The sequence below is a fragment of the Cladophialophora immunda genome (genome assembly GCF_000835495.1).
Source record: "Cladophialophora immunda strain CBS 83496 unplaced genomic scaffold supercont1.4, whole genome shotgun sequence".
Classification (NCBI taxonomy): domain Eukaryota; kingdom Fungi; phylum Ascomycota; class Eurotiomycetes; order Chaetothyriales; family Herpotrichiellaceae; genus Cladophialophora; species Cladophialophora immunda.
Window position 1 is genome coordinate 1,494,837 of NW_015622544.1, and position 19,333 is coordinate 1,514,169.

General features: G+C 54.0%; 5 protein-coding genes across 6 annotated transcripts; 2 read left to right on the forward strand and 3 right to left on the reverse strand.

Moving 5' to 3' along the window:
• Positions 1-323: 323 nt before the first annotated feature.
• Positions 324-947, forward strand: PV07_06910 (uncharacterized protein; the record flags this gene model as incomplete). The annotated part of the gene is made up of 2 exons (XM_016393940.1): positions 324-515; positions 591-947. The coding sequence occupies exons 1-2, from the start codon at positions 444-446 to the stop codon at positions 945-947; spliced, it is 429 nt and encodes a 142-aa protein (XP_016247359.1). The 5' UTR covers positions 324-443.
• On the reverse strand, positions 927-3,964 carry PV07_06911 (uncharacterized protein). The gene is made up of 2 exons (XM_016393941.1): positions 3,621-3,964; positions 927-3,565 (listed from the first exon to the last, which is right to left on the reverse strand). Exons 1-2 carry the CDS (start codon positions 3,753-3,755, stop codon positions 1,058-1,060), a joined length of 2,643 nt encoding a protein of 880 aa, XP_016247360.1. The 5' UTR covers positions 3,756-3,964; the 3' UTR covers positions 927-1,057.
• A 689-nt stretch (positions 3,965-4,653) lies between these two features.
• On the forward strand, positions 4,654-5,760 carry PV07_06912 (uncharacterized protein; the record flags this gene model as incomplete). The annotated part of the gene is made up of 2 exons (XM_016393942.1): positions 4,654-5,493; positions 5,608-5,760. 2 exons carry the CDS (start codon positions 4,654-4,656, stop codon positions 5,758-5,760), a joined length of 993 nt encoding a protein of 330 aa, XP_016247361.1.
• A 239-nt stretch (positions 5,761-5,999) lies between these two features.
• PV07_06913 (uncharacterized protein) lies at positions 6,000-7,412 on the reverse strand (the record flags this gene model as incomplete). Its single annotated transcript, XM_016393943.1, has 1 exon — positions 6,000-7,412. The coding sequence occupies one exon, from the start codon at positions 7,410-7,412 to the stop codon at positions 6,000-6,002; it is 1,413 nt and encodes a 470-aa protein (XP_016247362.1).
• A 796-nt stretch (positions 7,413-8,208) lies between these two features.
• On the reverse strand, positions 8,209-11,873 carry PV07_06914. 2 transcript variants are annotated; one of them, XM_016393944.1, is made up of 5 exons: positions 11,275-11,873; positions 11,090-11,217; positions 10,651-11,033; positions 8,382-10,597; positions 8,209-8,297 (listed from the first exon to the last, which is right to left on the reverse strand). In XM_016393944.1, exons 1-4 carry the CDS (start codon positions 11,470-11,472, stop codon positions 8,628-8,630), a joined length of 2,679 nt encoding a protein of 892 aa, XP_016247363.1. In that variant the 5' UTR covers positions 11,473-11,873; the 3' UTR covers positions 8,209-8,297; positions 8,382-8,627. The 2 variants fall into 2 exon arrangements, with proteins under 2 accessions (XP_016247363.1, XP_016247364.1); XM_016393945.1 differs by having other exon boundaries at positions 11,090-11,873.
• Positions 11,874-19,333: the final 7,460 nt, after the last annotated feature.

Sequence of the window (19,333 nt, forward strand, 5' to 3'; positions counted from 1 at the left end):
ACAGGTCAAAGGAGAGTCGAGTCGCGCAAGACCTAAAGCGCAAACCCAGCGACGCTGTTTTTGACAGAGCCCGCGTTTTCACTGGACATACTTGTGGAAGTGCCTTGGACAGGGCGCCGTGGCGGCAGACTTGGAAGGCCAATCAACCATGGCCGTTTTCAAGAGTCCCTCCCTAGTAGGGTGAGCACAGGGCGGCATCAGCCTCGTCCAAAGAGGGGTGAGCTGTGGCTGCGTGTAGGATTACCTCGTCTTGGCATATCGTCAATCACAACCCGATACGCATCAGCATTACGGACAAAGCCATCTTCTTGTCCGACATTGTCCTGTTGAGACTGGACATATTCTCTCCTTCTTCACTTCACGGTCTTGACAGTAGGCGAATCTACCACGGCACATCCCCCCATTTCAACACTTGATAGCTCGCGTACAGACGCATCCCAGCAATGGTTCGAGGCAGTTGTCTTTGCGGACACGTCACGTATAATCTCGACATTGATCTCCATGTCGCGCAAATGGTAAAACAGCCCCATCCCCATCCATCCACGCCGGGCTGGGAGCAAGAGATGTTCATTTGGAAAAAAAAAAAATAGGAAACAAAAACATGCCACTGCCGCCCGTGCCGCAAGATCACCGGCGCATTCACGTCTCTCAACCTCACCGTGCCCTCGACCTCGTTCGCCCTCACAAACGGCAGCTTGAAGACGGTCAAGACAACGCACGTCGACGAAGGGTTTGAATTCTCGCTGGCCTTCTGTCCCGAGTGTGGGAGTCCCATCTACGCAGTACCGCACGGGCCAGGGCTGCGAGATATTCTGGTCATCCAGGTGGGTACACTCGATGATGTCAACTTACTGCAGAAGGCGCCGACCGTCGAGATGAACGTGATGCATAGATTGGGGTGGGTGAAGGAGGTTGAAGGGGCCGAGCAGAAGGAAAAATATGTTTGATATTGTTGGTTTTGAGGCTTGGATAGACCATTCATGCCCGCCTCACTCGCTCGGGCTGCATTGAATCCATGCCTAGTCAGTCACATTGCCAATGTTTTGCTGCTTCTGAACTAGTCCTCCGTCAGGTCACCATACTCCCACATACCCCTCCGTTCCTTCTTCGCTTCCTCCTGGAGCTCTCGGAACTTCGCCAACGTGTCTGCGGACTGCCTTTCCCACGCCTTCAATTTGACTGGGACCATGGCCAATCCTTCTCGAATGACTTCTGCATTGATGCTTTCATCGATTTTGTTGGACACCTTCGGGTCAAGCAGAGAAATATGCAACGTTCCTTCCGGAGCGACGTAATCCACGTTCGCCACCAGCTCTCGGCCGTCTGTCTGTTCCGCGATGAAATCAACGGTGTCTCGGAGATACTGCTCGGAGGTGGGAAGTTGAAGGAAGGACAGGACGGCATCAGTCGCCTGTGGCTTGAGCTTTTGGGTGGAGAATTGTGGTTGAGTCAAAGGCCGTAATCGGGTCCAAGGAACAGTTTCCGAGTTGCCATAGTCGAGGTAAATCAGATCCACCTTCTTCCCGTCACGGTCGACTCTCCTTACTCTCGCTCGATACCACTGATCGTCAACTGTGAACTTGGCAGCAACGATATCGCCAACCTTAGGTGGACCGGGCAGTGGTTGGTCGTTGGCCTTGTTCAGATGGAAGGACTTGAATGCATTCATGAGCTCTGTCAAGCTTGCGGTTCCAGCACCGATCTGTTGAACCTTGAGTTTGCCGGTCTCGTCGACGTGTGTCACCATGACGTCGCGATAGTCCTTTCTTCTCGAGGTCGGTTGAGCTCCCTCTCCATTTGTGCCATTGGCACCATCGGCAGCAGGTTCAGCCTCGTCTTCATCGGCGTCCTTGCTTGGGTCCCAATCGTGCCACATGCCCTTTCGAGCCTCCTTGGCCTTTTTCTCGGCCGCAAACAGCTCATTTGCATGACCGCTCTTCTCGGCTGAATATGCATGAACTTCGGCGAGGCCTTCCTCTAACAGAGCTCGCGCGAAGTTTTCGCGGCCAACATACATGGTGCCAATAAACCCGCCAATTTTGTCCGTATCCTCCACGTCAATCTCTACGTCACGCTGCATACATCTTCGGTTGGCAAAGTCATAGGCTTCCTGTCCAAAAGGCTCAGCGTTATCGCCAGGCTGACGGGCTGGCTTCGGCGTTCGAATGCCGGAAAGGACAAAAGTCAATTTCGCGTTCTCGCGGGGGACGAGAACCACGAATCTAGAACCAGCTCTGACAAAGTCGACCACAGCCGGGACCTTTTTCTGTCTTTGCAGCACCGAGGCTTCCATCTTGGCTTTCTGTAGACTTTCCGAATAATCCTGATAGTGTTTAGCCGCAGGAGGTTTGTCCGACCACATGCCTTTACCGTCCTTTTGAGCCGATTCTTCCGCGAGGAGCAGCGCGTCGTAGTCGGGTGAGCGGTCGTCGTCGTCTCTTCGATGTCGAATGACAGACGCATAGCCGGCCTCCACCAACGTCAAAGCTACATTCTTTCCGCCCACCGTCACGGTGGCCACTTCGCGTTCTTCAAAGCCTTCCGAAGCCGGCTTCTTGCCATCGATGCTCACCTTGACGTGCTTTCCGATCAGTCGCTTCCGGAGGAACTCCTTTGCCTCAGCGCCGAATGGAGATTGTTTCGGATCTGACGGCTTGGGCTGACGGATGCTGGAAAGAGTCACTTTGCGTTCCTCGCCGGATCGTGTTCGAAGAAAGATCGTCTCAGCATTCAAGACCCTGGAGACTGTGAAATCCGCCTCCTGCACTCCGGCGGCTTTGGAAGACGCCACGCCGGTGAAGACGCCCTTTCTGGCATTCTTTGCCGCGTTCTCGGCGTTTCTGAACTGGGCCATTTGATTGCCCAGTAAGGTGACGTGCTGATCATTGGAGCGAGCTAGACCAGCCTCAAGCAGAAACATGGCGATGTTTCCTTTGGGGTGCAAGACATTTGCGATGAGTTGATTTTGCGGCGTCACTCCAAGCAGCTCAACGGAGCATTTGCGCTGATGTAACCTCTCGTCGACGAAGGCATGTGCCTCGGTGCCGTAAGGCTCAGCCGGGACCTCTTTCCCTTCTGGGGTGGTTCTCTTGGTCGCGGGAGTGCGTATGCCGGCTAGGACAAGCATGGTCTGAATGTGCTTTGAGGGAGTGAGCATGAGACGAGCAATCAAGCGGTCTCCCGTCAGAACCCTCTCGATGACAGCTTCAATTTTCTTGCCCTTGTATTGTTCGACCAAGGCATTTGGGTCGGAGACCTCGGACGAGTTCTCGATCTGACCGCCCTTGGCCCACAGACCTTTGCCCTGAGCTTTTGCATCACTTTCCAACGACCTCAGCTTGTCCAGGTATGCCAATGCATCTTCGTCGTCCTCTTTCTTCCCAGCGTCCTCGCGCACTTTAGCCCAGCCTTCTTGGACGATGAGATCGGGCAATTCGGCACCGTTGGGGAGTCTGACTCGTCCGTACTCGCGTTTCGTGGTGGGAATGGCATAGAGGACTTGGAATTGAATGACCTTGCCGAGGACCAGCTCGCGGACAAATTCGCGGGACTGAAAGGCAAAGGGCTGGTGCGGGTTAGCAGGTGGGAGTTCTGGGTCTCGTGAGGGATATACCACCGACCTCGTCACCTTCTCTTTTCAACCTCGGGGCACTGATGTAGGCCAGAGACAAGGTCCGTTCGGCACCCTTTGCATTGGTGATGATCAAGGTGTCGCCTGACAGGAGGCTCTTGACCCGAGCTTGGAGGAGAGCCATTGCGGGAGCGGAGAGGTTGCGGAGAGGAAGCTGTGAACAGAATGAGAAGACAATGGAATATCAGTGAGGACCGCTATGCACAGAAAGAGTCAATGCGAGTGAATAAGAATATCAAGTGGCTTGGAGCTCAAGAGGCGGTGGAGGAGGGCGGGATTTTGAATGGGCGTCTGGTGATGGGCAGCGCTTTTGTGGCCAGTTTTCGATTTATTTACCAGCGCATTTGCTTTGGACTGTGCAATTTGTGGGGTAGAGACACCAAGGGACCTCGTGCCCGGCCAATTAGTAGGTAGTAAGAGAGTCATGCCTGTTTGAGCCTAGTCCGCGTAGCTTGTACTTGTTATAGGTACTTGACGTCACCGCTAGTGGGCTAGTAAGTCTAGTGAGTCTCGTGGAAAGAGCAGCGGGAGGGCAGCCGCGAGGGGCACCACAGAGGCGCCAAAGAGGGAGGTTCTTAACCAGGGCATCATCATCAGTATCCTGGGGCAGCATTCTGGGCCAGTCCCTTTGTTACATAGCAATAGAAAATCCGTGGCATTGCAAGACCTGTGGACGGAGATGGCCGTAGGACAAGCAAGAGGCGGCCGGTAGATGCACACACGCCCGCAGCCGCTCCTTCCCGTTTGAGCTTCTTATCTCTTTGGTTGCGGGGTATTTTGGCAAGTCTGTGAGGGATGCGATGATGAGGGCACACGAGCCAATGCGCCCATGTTTGTTGTGCATGCTATATCTATCTTCGCAAGGGATCTGTCTCTCCAGCCAGTCTCTTCAGATTCCATAGCACCAACTCTGCTGCACACCAGACTGACCAGTTCAATTACTCCCACAGGTGCCGATATCTCCTGCAACCCCTTTCCGCCCCAGCCTCGTGCCGTCAACCCTCCAACATAACATCCCCAGCATGAACAACAACGACCCAAACCACCGCAAAGGCGTCGTCGGCAATCCCAATGCAACCTTCTGGCTCTATGACTCCAAGACTGGCTTCGACCTCACGCACCCGCCGACGCCCACCTCGCCCACTCCCTCGCCGAACTACACCGTCAAGACAACCACCCTCCCCATCACAATCCACCCACCCAAATCGGCCCTCGTCATCATCGACATGCAGAACTTCTTCCTCTCCCCCAACCTCGGACGCCCCAAGGACTCCAAAGGTCTCATCGCTCAACAGCAGCTTCTCAAGTACGCCATCCCCGCGGCTCGAAAAGCCGGCGTCCGCATCATCTGGTTGAATTGGGGCTTGACCGACCAAGAGATCGCCGACATGGCCCCGGGCACTCTCCGCGCATTCGGATTCGAAACCGTTCTCGCGGCCGAATTTGAATCCTACGACAAAGTCGCGAAGAAGCAAGCCGCGGTCGACTCGCACGGCGTCAACGAGGGGTGCCACGAATTCCCAGACCCTCAGATCGAAACCTCGGGCAAGAATCCGCGCATCTACAAGGGACTGGGCAGTGAAGTTGGCCCAGTGACCCTCGATGACGGGAGCACCATCCAAGGCGGCCGACTTCTGATGCGCGATACGTGGAATGCTGACTTGACTCCGGAGCTGAAACAGACGTACGAAGCGGACGGCAAGACAGCCAATCCGCCAGACGTATGGATCCATAAGAACCGCATGTCCGGGCTATGGGGCCCAAGCACCCTGTGCACAGAGTTCCTGGAGAAAGAGGGCATCAAGACATTATTCTTTACCGGAGTGAACACGGATCAGTGTGTCGGTGGGAGTCTTCAGGATGTAAGTCACCATGGCATCGCCATTTCCCTCCCCTGCATCTATCTTTCCCTTTGAGCTTTTGCAATGATTGCAAGGTTCAATCGTCGCTGATGCTCGATGGTTGTTGGCGCCCAGGCTTTCTCGAAAGGCTACGACGTGGTTCTGCTCTCTGACGGCGCGGGCACGACAAGCCCCTCGAGCAGCCAGGACAGCATCGAATTCAACTGCGCAAAGACTTGGGGCTTCTGTACCACATGCAAGGACTTTGCGGAGGGTTTGGGTTTGTAAGACTGGGTGAAAGCGGAGCTTTGAGAATCTAATGTGGGCAGTGTTGAATTGACTATCGACTTGCGCTTGTCTTGAGTACCTCGTAATCCTCCACCTGGCCGTCCTGCCATTGCTGTCCCCTCTGTCGATGCCGCACTTGATAACTGCCCTTGCATGCCCAATGTCCTCCACCTGGCCGTCCTGCCAAATCGCCCGTCATCCACCCACTCGGTTCGCCCTACTCCATTCCGACAAGGACCTCACGGTCGACGTCCACCCCTGCCACGTCCGCGGCCCCGTCCTTGCCACCCGCCGCGGAATGCAGCAGGCTGGCTGGGAGGAAGCGGAGCCGCATCGGCCCAACGACTCTCCATCACGGACTGATGGGGAGCCGCGGGAGCGGACGGGCCAGGTGCAGGCGTCGCCGTCGGCGCCAGAGACGCAGGCGGCTCTGGCTGTCCAGACGTCGGGGCCGGCGCGGCAGTGGCGTCCCCCTGCGGTGGCAGGGGGGCGGGCACTTGGCCGAGCCCTTCGATCTGCGCCTTGAGCGCCTTGATGTGGAGGTCCTTGGCGTGCAGCTTCTTGTTCTGCTTCGCCAACTGCTCCTCCCTCCGGCGCGAGAGGTCCTTGTCGAAATAGGTCGCGGACCGCAGCTCCTTGGTCGCCTCCTCCAGCTGCTGCGTCAGCCGGTCCCGGGTGCCGCCCAGGGCGCTCGCCTCTTCCGCGGCCGCCTGCTTCTCCTCCGTAAGTCGCGCGATGGCGCTCACCTTCTCCGTGATCGCTTTCTCCTTCTGTCGGAGAAGCTCCTCCATCTCGCCCAGCCGAGCCTGGGTGTCTTGGTGCCGCTTGATCGCAGCCTCTTGCTCAGCCATGGTGGCTTCTTGCTCCTTGATTCTAGCCTCTTGTTCGGCCAGGGTGGCTTCGAGCCTCTTGATCAAGGAGTCCTTTTCTTCCAGCATTGCTTGCTGGTTCTTGGTGAGTTCGTCCATGGCTTTGACAGATTCTCGGACCTTGTCGACCTTGCCTCGGATGTCTTGCAGCTCGGTTTCCATACCTCGCTTGCTTTTGTGAAGAGTCCTGACTTGGTCGTTCAGGATGAAATTGATTGTCTTTTGGTTCTCGACCTTGTTGGCGAGGGAACCCATTTGGCCTTCATGGACCAAGTCCTTCCGCCGACTGGCGAGGTGGGAGAAACAGAGACCGACCGCCAGCGCCAACAGAACGGCTATGATGCCGAGTGACAGTGAACCCCCGGGAGGGAAGCCCACGTTGCGTCCAACGAAGGACTTGGGCAGGTAAGAGACCTCATTCATGCCGATGCCGCCTGGCATTTCGACGCGAGGTTGTCGCTGGATCACCGGGCACGTTGGTCGCAAGACCCCCTCTTCAATCGGCAGAGGGATGCATGTCTTGAGGAGGACGGGATTCTTGTCGATTGCGTGGTGGTTGATGGCCCCAGTTGTGACCTTGGGTACAACGAAGCGTTGGCCTTCGATCCAAGGCTCGGACGCAAACAGAGAGCCGCCGGAAAAGTCCTTCGCCTTGAGCGGGAAGTCTTCGTGTTTGACGGTGGCAGAGGAGTACTTGGCTCGCTTTTTAGCAGAAGCGGCCCACCAGTCATACACGCCCAAGCGGTCCCAGACCATCATCCAAAAGATGTGATCGCTTGCCATGATTGAGACTCTGGTATTTGCGCGGAAGGAGGATGATTTGTCGGAAATGTCTGATAAGATTGTGATCACCGAACCCGCTTGAAGAGGCCGGGATAGTTGTGCTTGGCCGGGATGTATGTATTTATTCTCTTGAGAGACCAAAGGTCAGGAATTCGGTGAAGGGTGAGCTTGGCCGGTAGGGTGGCAGTATGACGGAGAGAGTAGATGGGTTGAGAGAATTGTCCGTAAGGTCTTTCTTTTGTTTGAAGGTGCTGGTCTGTTGACAAACAACCAAGCAACTTCCCTTTGTTGACCTAGGCAGACAGTGTCCTGCAAAGGAGGTGCTGGTACAAAGCCTGAAACAATGTGTTAGTCGCCTCCTTTGAGCTGCCCAGACCACTGGTGGCGAAGATGTACTCACCACTGGTGTCTGATGCGGAGGAGGCCGAGACACGAAGACCGGTACAATGATGTTTTCGCGAGGAGGGCTTTGTTTCACACCTTGGCGGAGAAGTTTCTGCGGGAACGCGACTCGAGGTCGGAAGTTTAGTGTCGCAGGAAGTAGGGTGGTGTCTGTTGAGATGTGAGATTGAGATTTGGTCACGAAGGAGGAAGTCTGGTGTCGCAGGAAGCGGAGTGGTGTCTGGTGATGTGTGAGTTTGAAGATTTGGGCAAGAACACACTCTGGCTGAATGCAGAAGGACTTCAAGAATGTGGTAAGGGTCGAAGAGGGAAAAGACGGTCGCAGGTGTGACTTTTGTAGAAGAGATGGTGGTGGAAGAGAAGTGAGAAAAGAAGATATTGTTCTCAAAGTGAATCAATTCAATAGGCGCAGGCCATTTCAAGAAGCTGATTGCTAAAACCATCCTGCCGGACCCAACCCAGTATATCAAGGCGCCAAGGTATCTAGATTTTCAATATTAGCCAAGGCTGCGCAGACAAGAGAGGATACTGCTAGCAGAAAGCAAACCCCGGACGGGTTCAACATACCTCGGCGGCTCACCGACCGGCAGGAACAATTCACAGGAGACGGAGGAACACTAGGGAACGGTGCAAGAGAGTTCGAATCGCAAGAATGGGGTATCATGTATTGGTACAGTGTTGCCCAACGGGAACAGCCCTACTCTCTCCACCAGAGAGTGCTTTCACTTCTCGCCATGAACGCCGTTGCAGGTTCAAGGCTGACCGAGGTAATTTTCATGTACATGCTGGCACGGTGTATATCTCCATCATCCATCATTGAGGCATCATCCCTTCGTTCATATTGTCGCTCAAGATAAAGTCGTTATACGTGGGTTGCCCAAACGTCTCCGCCCAATCCCACTCGAAAGTCATCGGCATCTGCCACAAGTCCTGAGGGACAAATGGTTGTTGAAAAGACCCGACGTTGAGAGGCGACATGGTCGAGCTGGGCATTTGCTGACTACTGAGGTCTGGGCTAAGGCCCGGCGCCGAAATCATGTCAGCATAATCGTTGTCGAGTGCTGGCATGTTGAAGAACTGGTTGTTATGATTCATGTTGTTGGCCGTGGCATTACCCGCAATGGGAGTCACAGGTGCGGCGGTTGTAGAAGCCGGTGGTATGGTGCTCGTCGTGGTCCGTGGTGAGGCTCCCGCGCCGCTCGATCTCCGAGATCCAGCATTGCGCCCATTGATCTGTGACTGCACCTGCGCCATGGCTGATTGATTGACGCGCATGACTTCCTCGGGCACAAGCCTGCGTTTCCGTTTTGACCCTTCTTTCTCGGCCTTTTCAATCACCACTCTTGCAATACGGGCGAACTCCGAGCATACAGTGAGCATGCGATTCAACGATCCAGTGCCTTCGTCATGCGCAACATTGGAAAGAAAGTTGACGACAAGGTCCATCAGCTTGATGTCAGCTCTTGCGCGGGTGTCTTGAGGGTTCTGCAGGATGTTGGCAAAAAGGGTGACAAGTGCCGAGACCGGGAAGTATAGAATTAGCCAGACGCATGCAAAGTCCCCTTGCGGGATGTATTTGATGAGGTGGATCGAGGCCCGTGCAGCTGAAACGCAAAGTGCCGCAGAAGAAAAGACCCTTGGATTGAGGGGTCGAGCGTTAAGGCCCTGGATGGCATATTCCGAAAGTCGACTGGTCCAATAGCCGTGGTGAACGGACATCCGGTGGATTGTCGTCAAGCAGTTGTAGTAGGAGAAATGAAGGACGACGATATGGAGAATGAGCGGAGTATGAGACGTTTTGATTTCGTGTTCGGGTCGGAAGTCCAGAGGAATGCTGTCTTTCCAAGCCTCCAATTCTTTGTCCAGCTCGCCGATGGTGTTCAGAAGCTCACCGTCACTCTGCTTCGAAGCTCGGACGGAGTAGAGTTGCCGATAGACCTTGCTTGAAATAATGGCAAACTCACACATGAGACGGAAGAGGTTAATCTTGCTCTTACCGTCTGCCAACGGGACATTTCCAATGTTATCAGGGGGGTCTTCCGAGGGTAGCTCGACATTCATGTCATCATCGTCCTGTGCAGGCGGTCTACCGGCCCGAAGACAGGCGTCCTTGTCGAGCAGATAGCCGATCCAAAAGACTCGTTTGCGTTGTTCCACTTCGATGGGGTTGAGGTTGAACGCGGAGCCTCGCTTGTGAAGTCCTATTGTATGTGAACATCTGATAGCAGCAGCAATCAGAAAGAAGGATGGCTGAGGATTTGGTGTGCCTTGGAGGAACAGGGCCATGCCGAGAAGGGCCTGGACACTGAGAAGATCAGTGTTTCGCATGGTCAGTTCAGTGATGACGCCCATGGCATTCTTCAGGTAAAGCCACGCCTTTTGGTCGTCTTCTTGCGGAACAACATTACTCATGACCCTGATGCGATAAGCAATGGCGAGGGCGACGTTGATGCTTGCCCACCACCCGCTTCCTTCGTACGGGTCCTTGGAATATTGCTTCTCCACAAGATGCATAAAGGTAGGTTCATGGAACAATGGGAACATGCAGTTGAAGTTCTCAAAGAAATCCTTGAACAAGGACATAGCTTCTTCCTTTGGCGGCAGCGGCTTAAAGACTCGGCGGACGAAGATATCTCCGAATACCTCAGGCTTCCAGTACTGCCACTTGGTGTCGTCTTCGTTGACGGCATTCTGAATGGTTTCCTGGAAGGAAGTGTCTCCAGTCTTTTCATTGACCCACTCGATACCTTTACTCGAGAAGATGGAGAAGGCCGATGACGATCCTGAAGACGTGTTAGGGGACGCGGATATGGAAAGCAGGCAAGAGAATACATACCAATGTATCTGGTCTCACCAACATTGTTGGTGACAAGCGAGCACATGGCCTCGGAAAGATTTTCTACGTCCTCTCTGCCTGGTCTCTCGCCATCTGTACTCGGTGAAGTGATATTGTCCCGAGGAGTCTCAAGGGAGTCCCGTTGTGAGGCAGGTCTGGGGGAATTTTCGGCCGCCGCAGAGTTGGTGCCACTCTTCGCTGCGCCAGGAGAGTCTGTCGTCTTGTGTGTTGGGAAATCCCTTGAAGAGGCCTTCTCGGCGAGACGCTTCTCCAACGTGCCCAAGTCTGTCTTTCCTGCTTCTTCTTCACTGAGAAGGCCAGACATTCGTAAGAGCGACTCCATGCGCCCGAGGCGGTTTTCGAGGCCTTCAATATATTTGGCTCTGTCACGGCTATCAGTACCCCAGCAATGTTGTTGCGCGGGACCCTATTTACATACCCCTTTGGAGGATTACGTTTCTTTTCGACCTGTGTGAAGATACATTCCGTCTTGTAGTTTATGCAGTGGCCACATTTGGGCATCTTGCCGTCACACTTGATCTTTTTCTTTCTGCACATATCGCAAGCCTGTAGTCACCGTCAGAAGGTACGGTTCTTGTTGGGTAGCTATGTATGGAGGCGCACCCTTGCAATGCGCCGGCGTTTGGGATCATTCTCGTCGGCTCCTCCATCATTGAAATCGCCAAAATATGCACCAGGTGGTAGGGTCGGGGGTATAGGAGTGCCGTCTGGGTTATATGCGCCAAAGATTTGCGGAGGCTGCGGAGAAACGAATTGGGACATGTCATAACCCAAGCCATCAATGCTGCCACGAGGGTCCATGATGACTTGCCGGAGTCGCCGCCACCGCCCGTAGTATCTCAAGGAGGGTTCGTATACGCTGAAGAGGGACTCGTGGAACTACACTGAATGCAGGCACCCAGATGGGAGAGGACGGAGATCCGGATAGTTTAGGAGGAGTAAGCCACTGGACTCATTGTGTACGCGAAATTCTTGAAACGGGGCCCTTCGCCACTGGGGCATGGGACAGGATTGATATTGAGTGAGCAGCAGGTCGACAGAGATGCCTGAGGAGGAACGAGGCTTTGCGGACGGCAAAGCTCACCAAAGGCACTGGGAAAAATGGAAGACGAGAAAGGAAAAAGGAGGACGTGGTACAAAGGCGATAATTCAGGCAGAAAAAGAGGTTGTGATTCAGGAATTTCAGGAAGGTTGAAAGTGTATCAAGTAGTCACAACGAGGACCATGATCAGATACGATTTACGAGGGGAGACAGTGGGCAGGGATTGGGGACCCATCTCGCCATCACCATAGCTGCTGAGCGTGTGGGCACCAAGCCTAGTTTGTTAGTCGGTCGGCCGGCTATGACGATGGCGGGCAGCCCTGCGGGTTTCAGAGTGGGAAGTGAATTCCCCCCTGCCCGCCAACTGCTGCCCTGCGTGTGTTAGGGGCCCGTTGTACCAGATGGTGGGGGTTACCCATGCTCAAAGGGGAGCATCATACCGAAGCCCCCCAACTCTCAGGCTTCAGGCTCCAGGCACCAGTATTTGCATTTCCAGAGTCCTGAACCCCCCGGTGTCTTGCCGCCATTCTCATTCGATGGGCGCCACGCCCAGCGGCTACTTCCAGTCATTCACGATTCCATCATTGATCAACTCTTCATGCTTCAATCCCATTTCTGGCCATCTGTAGGTCCCCGGGGTTAAGGCATTTGGCCGGAGACTGGCATGCTACCAAGGCTTTATTTCCTTTCTCAGTTCCCGCCTGCGGTCAGCAAAAGATGAACCACCATGGGACCATGGGAACATGGGACCATCATAGCCCATGACACTATGGCTTGTACCGCTCGTTCGCTTCGTCCATGGATTCCCCCCGGGATGTATCAGACTACGACAATTCCGTCTCAACTGGGCAACTCTGCAGCTCGCAACCCTCACCTCACCTTTCCCGCCACGACAAATCAGTTTCATCAGCCTCGAAGCGGTCTCCCGCATGAGTGAACGAGGTCTCTTTCTTGTCATTGGCACCTGCTTCCATGGCCAGGGGGCTCACGGCAAGCCTGCCTCCCTCCTACGTATTTCCGCATCTGCCTTCTCTCCCCTTCCTCTCTCGATTGACCCTCAGCTAAAGGTCACATTCAATCGCAGACGGACGGACTACAACTCAATCCAAAATTTCCTTTCATCCGCTCCGCCCTCGAGCGAGCTCCGCCTCCGTCTCCGTAAATTTCTGCGGCCTCTCCTCCAATTGCAGACAGACATCTGCAAAGCTTGACATGGCGCCGTTCGATCGTATTGTCGGATTCGGTGTCGTTTCGCACCGGCGGACCCGATGAATGGTCCGAGTGGCCTCATCTTGCCCTCTCCTCCCCTCGATTTCTCGGATGCACATTCTCGCAATGTTCGACTCTTCTCGAAACTGGACTTCGGCCCCAACCGACTCGGCCGAATCTGCCGTCAGTGGCTCCTCACATGGCAGCCTCTGGTAAGCCAACCCGGCGGCCTCCATCATAATCATGGGGCGGTGGTGGTCCAGGAAAAAGGTGGCCGGCTGACTAAATCAATTAGTCTTCCACTCCATATTCTGCACAAGGTTGGGTGTATGAGCCATTTTTCGTTTATTGTCTTCCTCTGGTCGATCTCAAAGCAGCGAAGTTCGGCAGTTACTTAGATCCCGGGGAGTAGAAAAGACCTCGCAGATTATCGTGGCCGCAGTCCGATCTAACACTCGTGTGACCAGACGTCGCTTTTTGCTTTCCGGAGTCGGCACGTTGTCGGTGCCTTTAAACAGAGCGAGAGCGAGAAGCTCGAACAACAAGAGGTATGTGGAAATGTTCGAGCATGGATTCTTTGGCACAACTACGATTGTGTGTTAGGACGGGCGCCGGCATCTTCTTGCTGCCATCAATCATGCGCTTCACCCTCTGCCTTCCAATTGCTCCTGGTCCTCAACGAGGTCCTGGCAACGGTAAATCATATCCCAGCCATGTTCTCTGATCCCCTCCCAATTATTCCACAACCATTCACTGCCTGTGGGTGTGGTAAACCACCAGACGTTTTTAACCACAGACGCGTGCTGGTATTCCCGCCGACGGTTGACGAATATTCGTCTTGGCTCCTGGATGTCGGGAGGCTGGGGGACCTTTGCCTGAAGCCGGTCGAGCTCAAGGAACATTCGTTCCCTGCAAGGCAAGCCGTCATCTTCTCCTGGAAAGATTCGCCACTGGATGTCGTCGTCGTCGTCGTCGTCGTCGTCGTCGTCGTCGTCGTCGTCGTCGTCGCTCTCTTCTTCCTCCTCTTCGCCTTCGTCACTGAATTCCTCAGTGTCACCCAATCCTCGCTCTTGAGACGATCCTCCACTATCACCATCCCCATATTCCCAATTGTCTTCAGGTCCTCCACTATCACCGTCCCCATATTCCCCATTGTCTTCAGATCCTCCACTATCACCGTCCCCATATTCCCCATTGTCTTCAGATCCTCCACTATCACCGTCCCCATATTCCCCATTGTCTTCAGATCCTCCACTATCACCGTCCCCATATTCCCCATTGTCTTCAGATCCTCCACTATCACCGTACCCATATCCTCCACCATAGCCGTCGTTGTCTTCTTCATCGCTATAGCTCCAAGGGTCCTCTCCACCCTCTTCATCCGATTTCTCTTCTGTCCCACTTTCCTCATCTTCATTAATACCGCGTTCGGCGTTGGCAGGAAAGGCATAGTAGGAGGACGTCGTATCTTGGTTCTCGCCTGTCTCTTCTCCTCTGCGGTGAGTCTCGGCTATCGTTCTTTGCCTTTCATATGCAAGTTGAGCCGCTTCGAACTCACCGTCTAATGGGTCCGAATGACCTTGAGAATCGTCTTCGGGCTCCGGGAACATGGTCGTGTATTCGAAGACGTCGTCATCAAGTGGAGGATATTGGCTGACCATTTCTCCTTGGTTCTCAGTGTCCCCCTCAACCTCACCTGGAGTGGTTTGGCTTGCCATGTCGATTTGTCCTTGGAACCCATCGTCACCATCACCGCCTGCAACCATGTATTGAGAATTTTCGTTCATCTCATTCGCTCTATCCTGAGATTGTGTGCCACCCGGTAGGGCGTCGCTATTCCGGGAAACCTGGCTACCAGGATTCACCGGCGCCACCGTGTATGTCAGGTTTGCAAAAGGGTTCACGGTCTGCTGCGACGAGTCTTCAAGAAGAATATCTCGCAGCGAAGGGTCGCATCGGAAATACACAGACTTCATTGGCAAGAGCTTTCGGCCCAGACCCGCATATCGAGTGGCCCGGTTGTGTGCAAGTATGCCAGGGTACTGTTCTCCAGGTAGCAGGTTGTTGTCGTCCCGCCTGCGCTTAACACCCCCCACTTTTTCGCGACGTTCAGCTTCCAGGTCTGCCTCGTGGTGGATTTGTAGACCAGGAAGTGGAGACTGAAGGGGGTTTTCTTCGCACCGCCGGGGTTGGTATGTCGATTGATCAGCAGAGTCATTGCTTGCCGCCTGGGGAATCTCAAACGTTGCGCCACTATTGAACTCAAGGAGCGCGGCCACCTCTTCCGGCGTCATTAACTCTTCCTGCATTTCCGTAGGATGCAAATGGGATTCCAAAAGGTCATATTGCTCCGGAGTGGCTGAGCCATCCCGTTCAATGTCCATGCCAGTCGGGAGTGCGGGCTCATATCCTGGCACTATCACAGCAGCCTGTTCCTGTATCACAGGCGGTTGCACTTGCGAGGGGGGCGTCTGAAGCGCTTCTTTGGCCAACGGAATCTGAGCTGCAGGCCCGTCATGTTCATATTCCATATCCACGGCTCCTAGCCCCAAAGATAAACCACTCATGGAGGCTGACAAGAATTCGTCTATGCCGTCATCTGTGGCGCTCTTGTGCGGCCTGAGATGCAAAGGGTCGGTTTCTGATGCATCTTCAGTCACTTCCATGGGATCTGAGTCCGCTTGGTCGTCATCTTCAATCACTTCCATGGGATCTGAGTCCGCATGACCGCCATCGCCAATCCCTTCTATGGGACCCGAGTTCGCCTGGCCGCTAGCAGGAGAGAAGGCCGCAGCTCTCGACGCAGTCTCTGCGATAGATTGCGCTTGGTACTCAGCAGACATGAGACTGAACGACTGCAAGGACCTCAAGAAGGCAGGATCGATTCCAGGTGTACTGAGGGACTGCTCTTGGTCTGGGGCTTGATGTTCAGGAGCGGGACGCTCTGCAGCAAATTTGAGCTGTTGTTGCTCACCAGCGGATGCAGCAATCACCGGAATCGACTCTTCGGCTGATAAACGAACACCTGTGGCCGTTGGACCTTGCGCATCTATAACCATCGACTCTCGCAATGCTGCAGGCGCCTCCTCTGCGCGGAAATGACATGTATGGCTGACCACCGACCCGTCAGACTCTGTTGCGAATGTCACTCCACGGCTTTGTTCAGGCCGACTCGTCTTCGGTAGTGCTGTTCGAGTCTGACTGCGGAGTCCACCAGGACGACGTCTTCCTGCGCCGCTGGATTGATCGACAACCGGCTGCTTTGACGGGGTCGAGACAGGAGTGTCCGAATCGAATAAGCCGCCAAAGTCAGCGATTTCTAAGTCGATAGAGTCGTCGGTCGCTCCGGTTGCATTGTCGGTCCATCCAGCAGGAGACTCAGTCGGTTCCTGGAAACGTTCCTCTATGTCAACCGTGCCAAGCTGGCTCGGGGAGTGAATGCCTTCGCTGCACAAACCAATGTCACTCGCTTGGCTGTTGTTGCTGCCAGCGTCGTCCTGAAGAGACTTGTCTCTGCTCTCTGTAGGCCCCTCTTCCTCCGCAATTGCTTCGAGGATACCTGTTGACGGACCAGAGGCTTTTGGACTAACGTCCTCCTCTTCGTCATCCTCTACAGTCGGATGTCGTAGGGAATATTCTCCCCTCCTACTTTGTTCCTGCGGCTCATTATCCTCGTCCTTCTTGTCGTCCTCCGAGTAAGTCGACGAGATGGGTGCACAAGCGGGAGAGTCGACAGACTCAGGCACCATCGTGATACTTTGCTCTTTGAAACTGGGCTCGGAATCATGAACGGTAGCTAGCTCTTGCTCGTGCTGTAACAGAGGAGTGGGATTTAGATCGGGCTGAAAGGGACACTTGTCTGTCGAAAGGCCGTAATCATCTGTTATGAAGTCTTCCGGCACCACGAGGTCATGTTCGTTGACAGCGGTTGGCCAAAGCTGACTATTTGCAGGCTCATTCTCGTGCGATTTCTCGAGCACGGGAATATCTTTCAAAGCAGGTAAAACGTTCATACTCGATTGTGAGAGAGGCGTATTTTCGGATTCGGGAGCAACGGTATCTTCTGGTCCCTGCGCGATCAGATGAGCCGGCCGGGGCTGTTCGAGACTCCCAATTGAAACGTCTGCCAACCGCAGGCTTGAAGCCTCAGTCTGCACTTCTGGCTTTTCGTTGGGAAGCAGTTCTCTTGACTCCTGGGTCGATGTCACAACAGCTGTCTTTTCCAGTCTGCTAGACCTCAGGGGTATGCGCCGGGGTATTCGGTGTTGACTGTTGGACCTCTGCCACGGCGACTTTCTGGTTTTGAAGATTCCCGTCTCGGTATAATTCTCGCGGTCAATTAGCGGAGGGTCTTCCGATGATGATGCTGTTGGCAGATTCTCTTCGACATCCACAGTCTGATGGGGGAGGCTCTCTTCATCATCGTCCTTGCGAGTTTCTGTTAGATTCGACGTGACTTGAGTGGCAATTGTTGCGTCCAGTGGAATATTTGTCGTCGAGTCCGGGGCAGGCACTACCCCCTCAACAGACAATGGCTCAGTGGCGGCTTCGACGATGGGCTCCGGCTCTTCTTCTCTCCCTGTATGCCACTCGATAAACCTGTCTAGGTTGTCTTGCAGGTAGAGGAGGGCGAGAGGAGCATAGCGGCACAACAACACGAGGCCTTTCCTTGCCGCTGCAGGACCGAATTTGGTCACGAGTGGAACGCCGACCAGAATAAAAGCAGCCTTTGCTGGATGAGTAGGTACCAGTCTCAGGAAAATGGCGAGTGCCTTGTTCAACAAGTCTCGGACGACGAAGAACCTCTTCCTGGCAAACTCAATGACCGGCTTCATTTTTCTGTCTGCATGTGCATTCACGAAGATAGATGCAAGGTCCCATGGAGGAGAGAATACGTTGAGGGCGGACGGCCTAGTCTCGGAGATGTTTATGTCCATGAAAACATCGCTAGCTTGGGGAATTTCATGATCGAGCCATTCATGAGGCATGCAAGTTTCGTTGTTCACAGTAACAGAGCTGGTAGGATATCTGTCGTTGAGGTCGCCAGTTCGGAATCTGACAATCTCTTCAACCTGGATGATTGTGCCATTGTGCCATGCTGCAACCGCGAAGAACCGAGGAGTCACATCTGGGCTGCTCTTCGATACTATTGTCTCGATAATGTTGGGGACTTTAAGGGCCGTGGGTGTGGGTGTTGGTGCAGGCAATGAAGTGGGATGCATGACCGGGATACCACCTTTCTGTGAGTGGACTATTGCAACAAGCTGTTCTTCTGCTTTCTTTGGATTTTTGAGGAGGTGCCAGCCGAGAACGCCCGCAAAGCCAATTGTGCCAGCTGCACCAACGAAGATCTCAATGTCTTGAGTGGTGATGCGAGGTATGGCTGCAACATTGCTGATGAGCCAGACTAAGAAGAGGAGAGTCCACTTGAAGGACAGCATGGTGGAGGTGTTTGAGGGATGTGTTGAAGTTGTTCGGCGGTTTCAGGAGATGGGGTGGTGCGAGGCTCTCGTGCTTTTCGCTAACCTTCTGCTCGGGCTTACGACAGCTGCGGAAGGTGAAAGTGTTTCTCGTGAGGTGAACTCGACGATTTGCGAGGGCGATTGCGACCGTGTTTCTCTCGCGTTGGTAGGAGTGGGCGCTGGATGGTAAGGGCTCGAAAGGACGCTAGGTTTGGGGGAAAGATGTTTGTGGGAGAAGGAATAAAGGGTAGAGGCAGATGCAAGTGGGCTCTATTGTTTTGATGAAGTGAATAGGCATATCGAATTTTTATTCGAAGGCTGCCGGAGCGAATCAATGGGTGAGGCAGTTGCAGGGCCGTTGATTGTACTGAACACCAGGCTATGCGAACAGCTCAATATTTGCAAGGCAGCCTTGTGCGCCAACAGAGAGCGAGACGGGCGGCTTATGGATGGATTGTAGTCTTTGACTATGCCGTATAGCGTTGCGGTGGATCTTGATGAATATAGAATATATTTCTACAGGGCCGCGAGGCTGAAGATTCAAGGAGGTGGAAACAAGTGCTTGTGCTTTTTCTCTTGCGCCGGGTGTAGCGGGGACTTTTACGCATTAATCAATCTATCATGGGTGTTTGCTATTTCAGGCAGCTCTATGTATACGGGACAAAGATCTATTCTGTTCGTTCAGCGCTTTGTCCCAGCTTTGTACTCCGTACAGAGTCACAGCCTCGTCGATTGTTCTGCGACAAAGGTTGAGTTATCTGTTCGGGCCAATCACAGCGACCCGTAACCAGCGTACCGTAAAATACCGACCAACGTGCAGTTTTGGGGGGGAGCAATTCAAATGACATGTAATAACGGATACAACACTCAGCTGCCTGTCATTTGAAGATCCCCTATGACATCAACCTGTGATCTTCAGGCACATCGTCGGTGCCTCGTCTTGAGCCCT

Bases quoted from the DNA above. Each gene is read 5' to 3' on its own strand.
- PV07_06911 (XM_016393941.1), bottom strand. From the start codon at position 3,755: ATGGCTCTCCTCCAAGCTCGGGTCAAGAGCCTCCTGTCAGGCGACACC. The intron at 3,566-3,620 runs GTCGGTGGTATA...AACCCGCACCAG, and splicing joins TGAAAAGAGAAGGTGACGAG to CCCTTTGCCTTTCAGTCCCG.
- PV07_06914 (XM_016393944.1), bottom strand. From the start codon at position 11,472: ATGGACCCTCGTGGCAGCATTGATGGCTTGGGTTATGACATGTCCCAA. The intron at 11,034-11,089 runs GTATGTAAATAG...TAGCCGTGACAG, and splicing joins AAACGTAATCCTCCAAAGGG to AGCCAAATATATTGAAGGCC. The intron at 10,598-10,650 runs GTATGTATTCTC...ACACGTCTTCAG, and splicing joins TGGTGAGACCAGATACATTG to GATCGTCATCGGCCTTCTCC.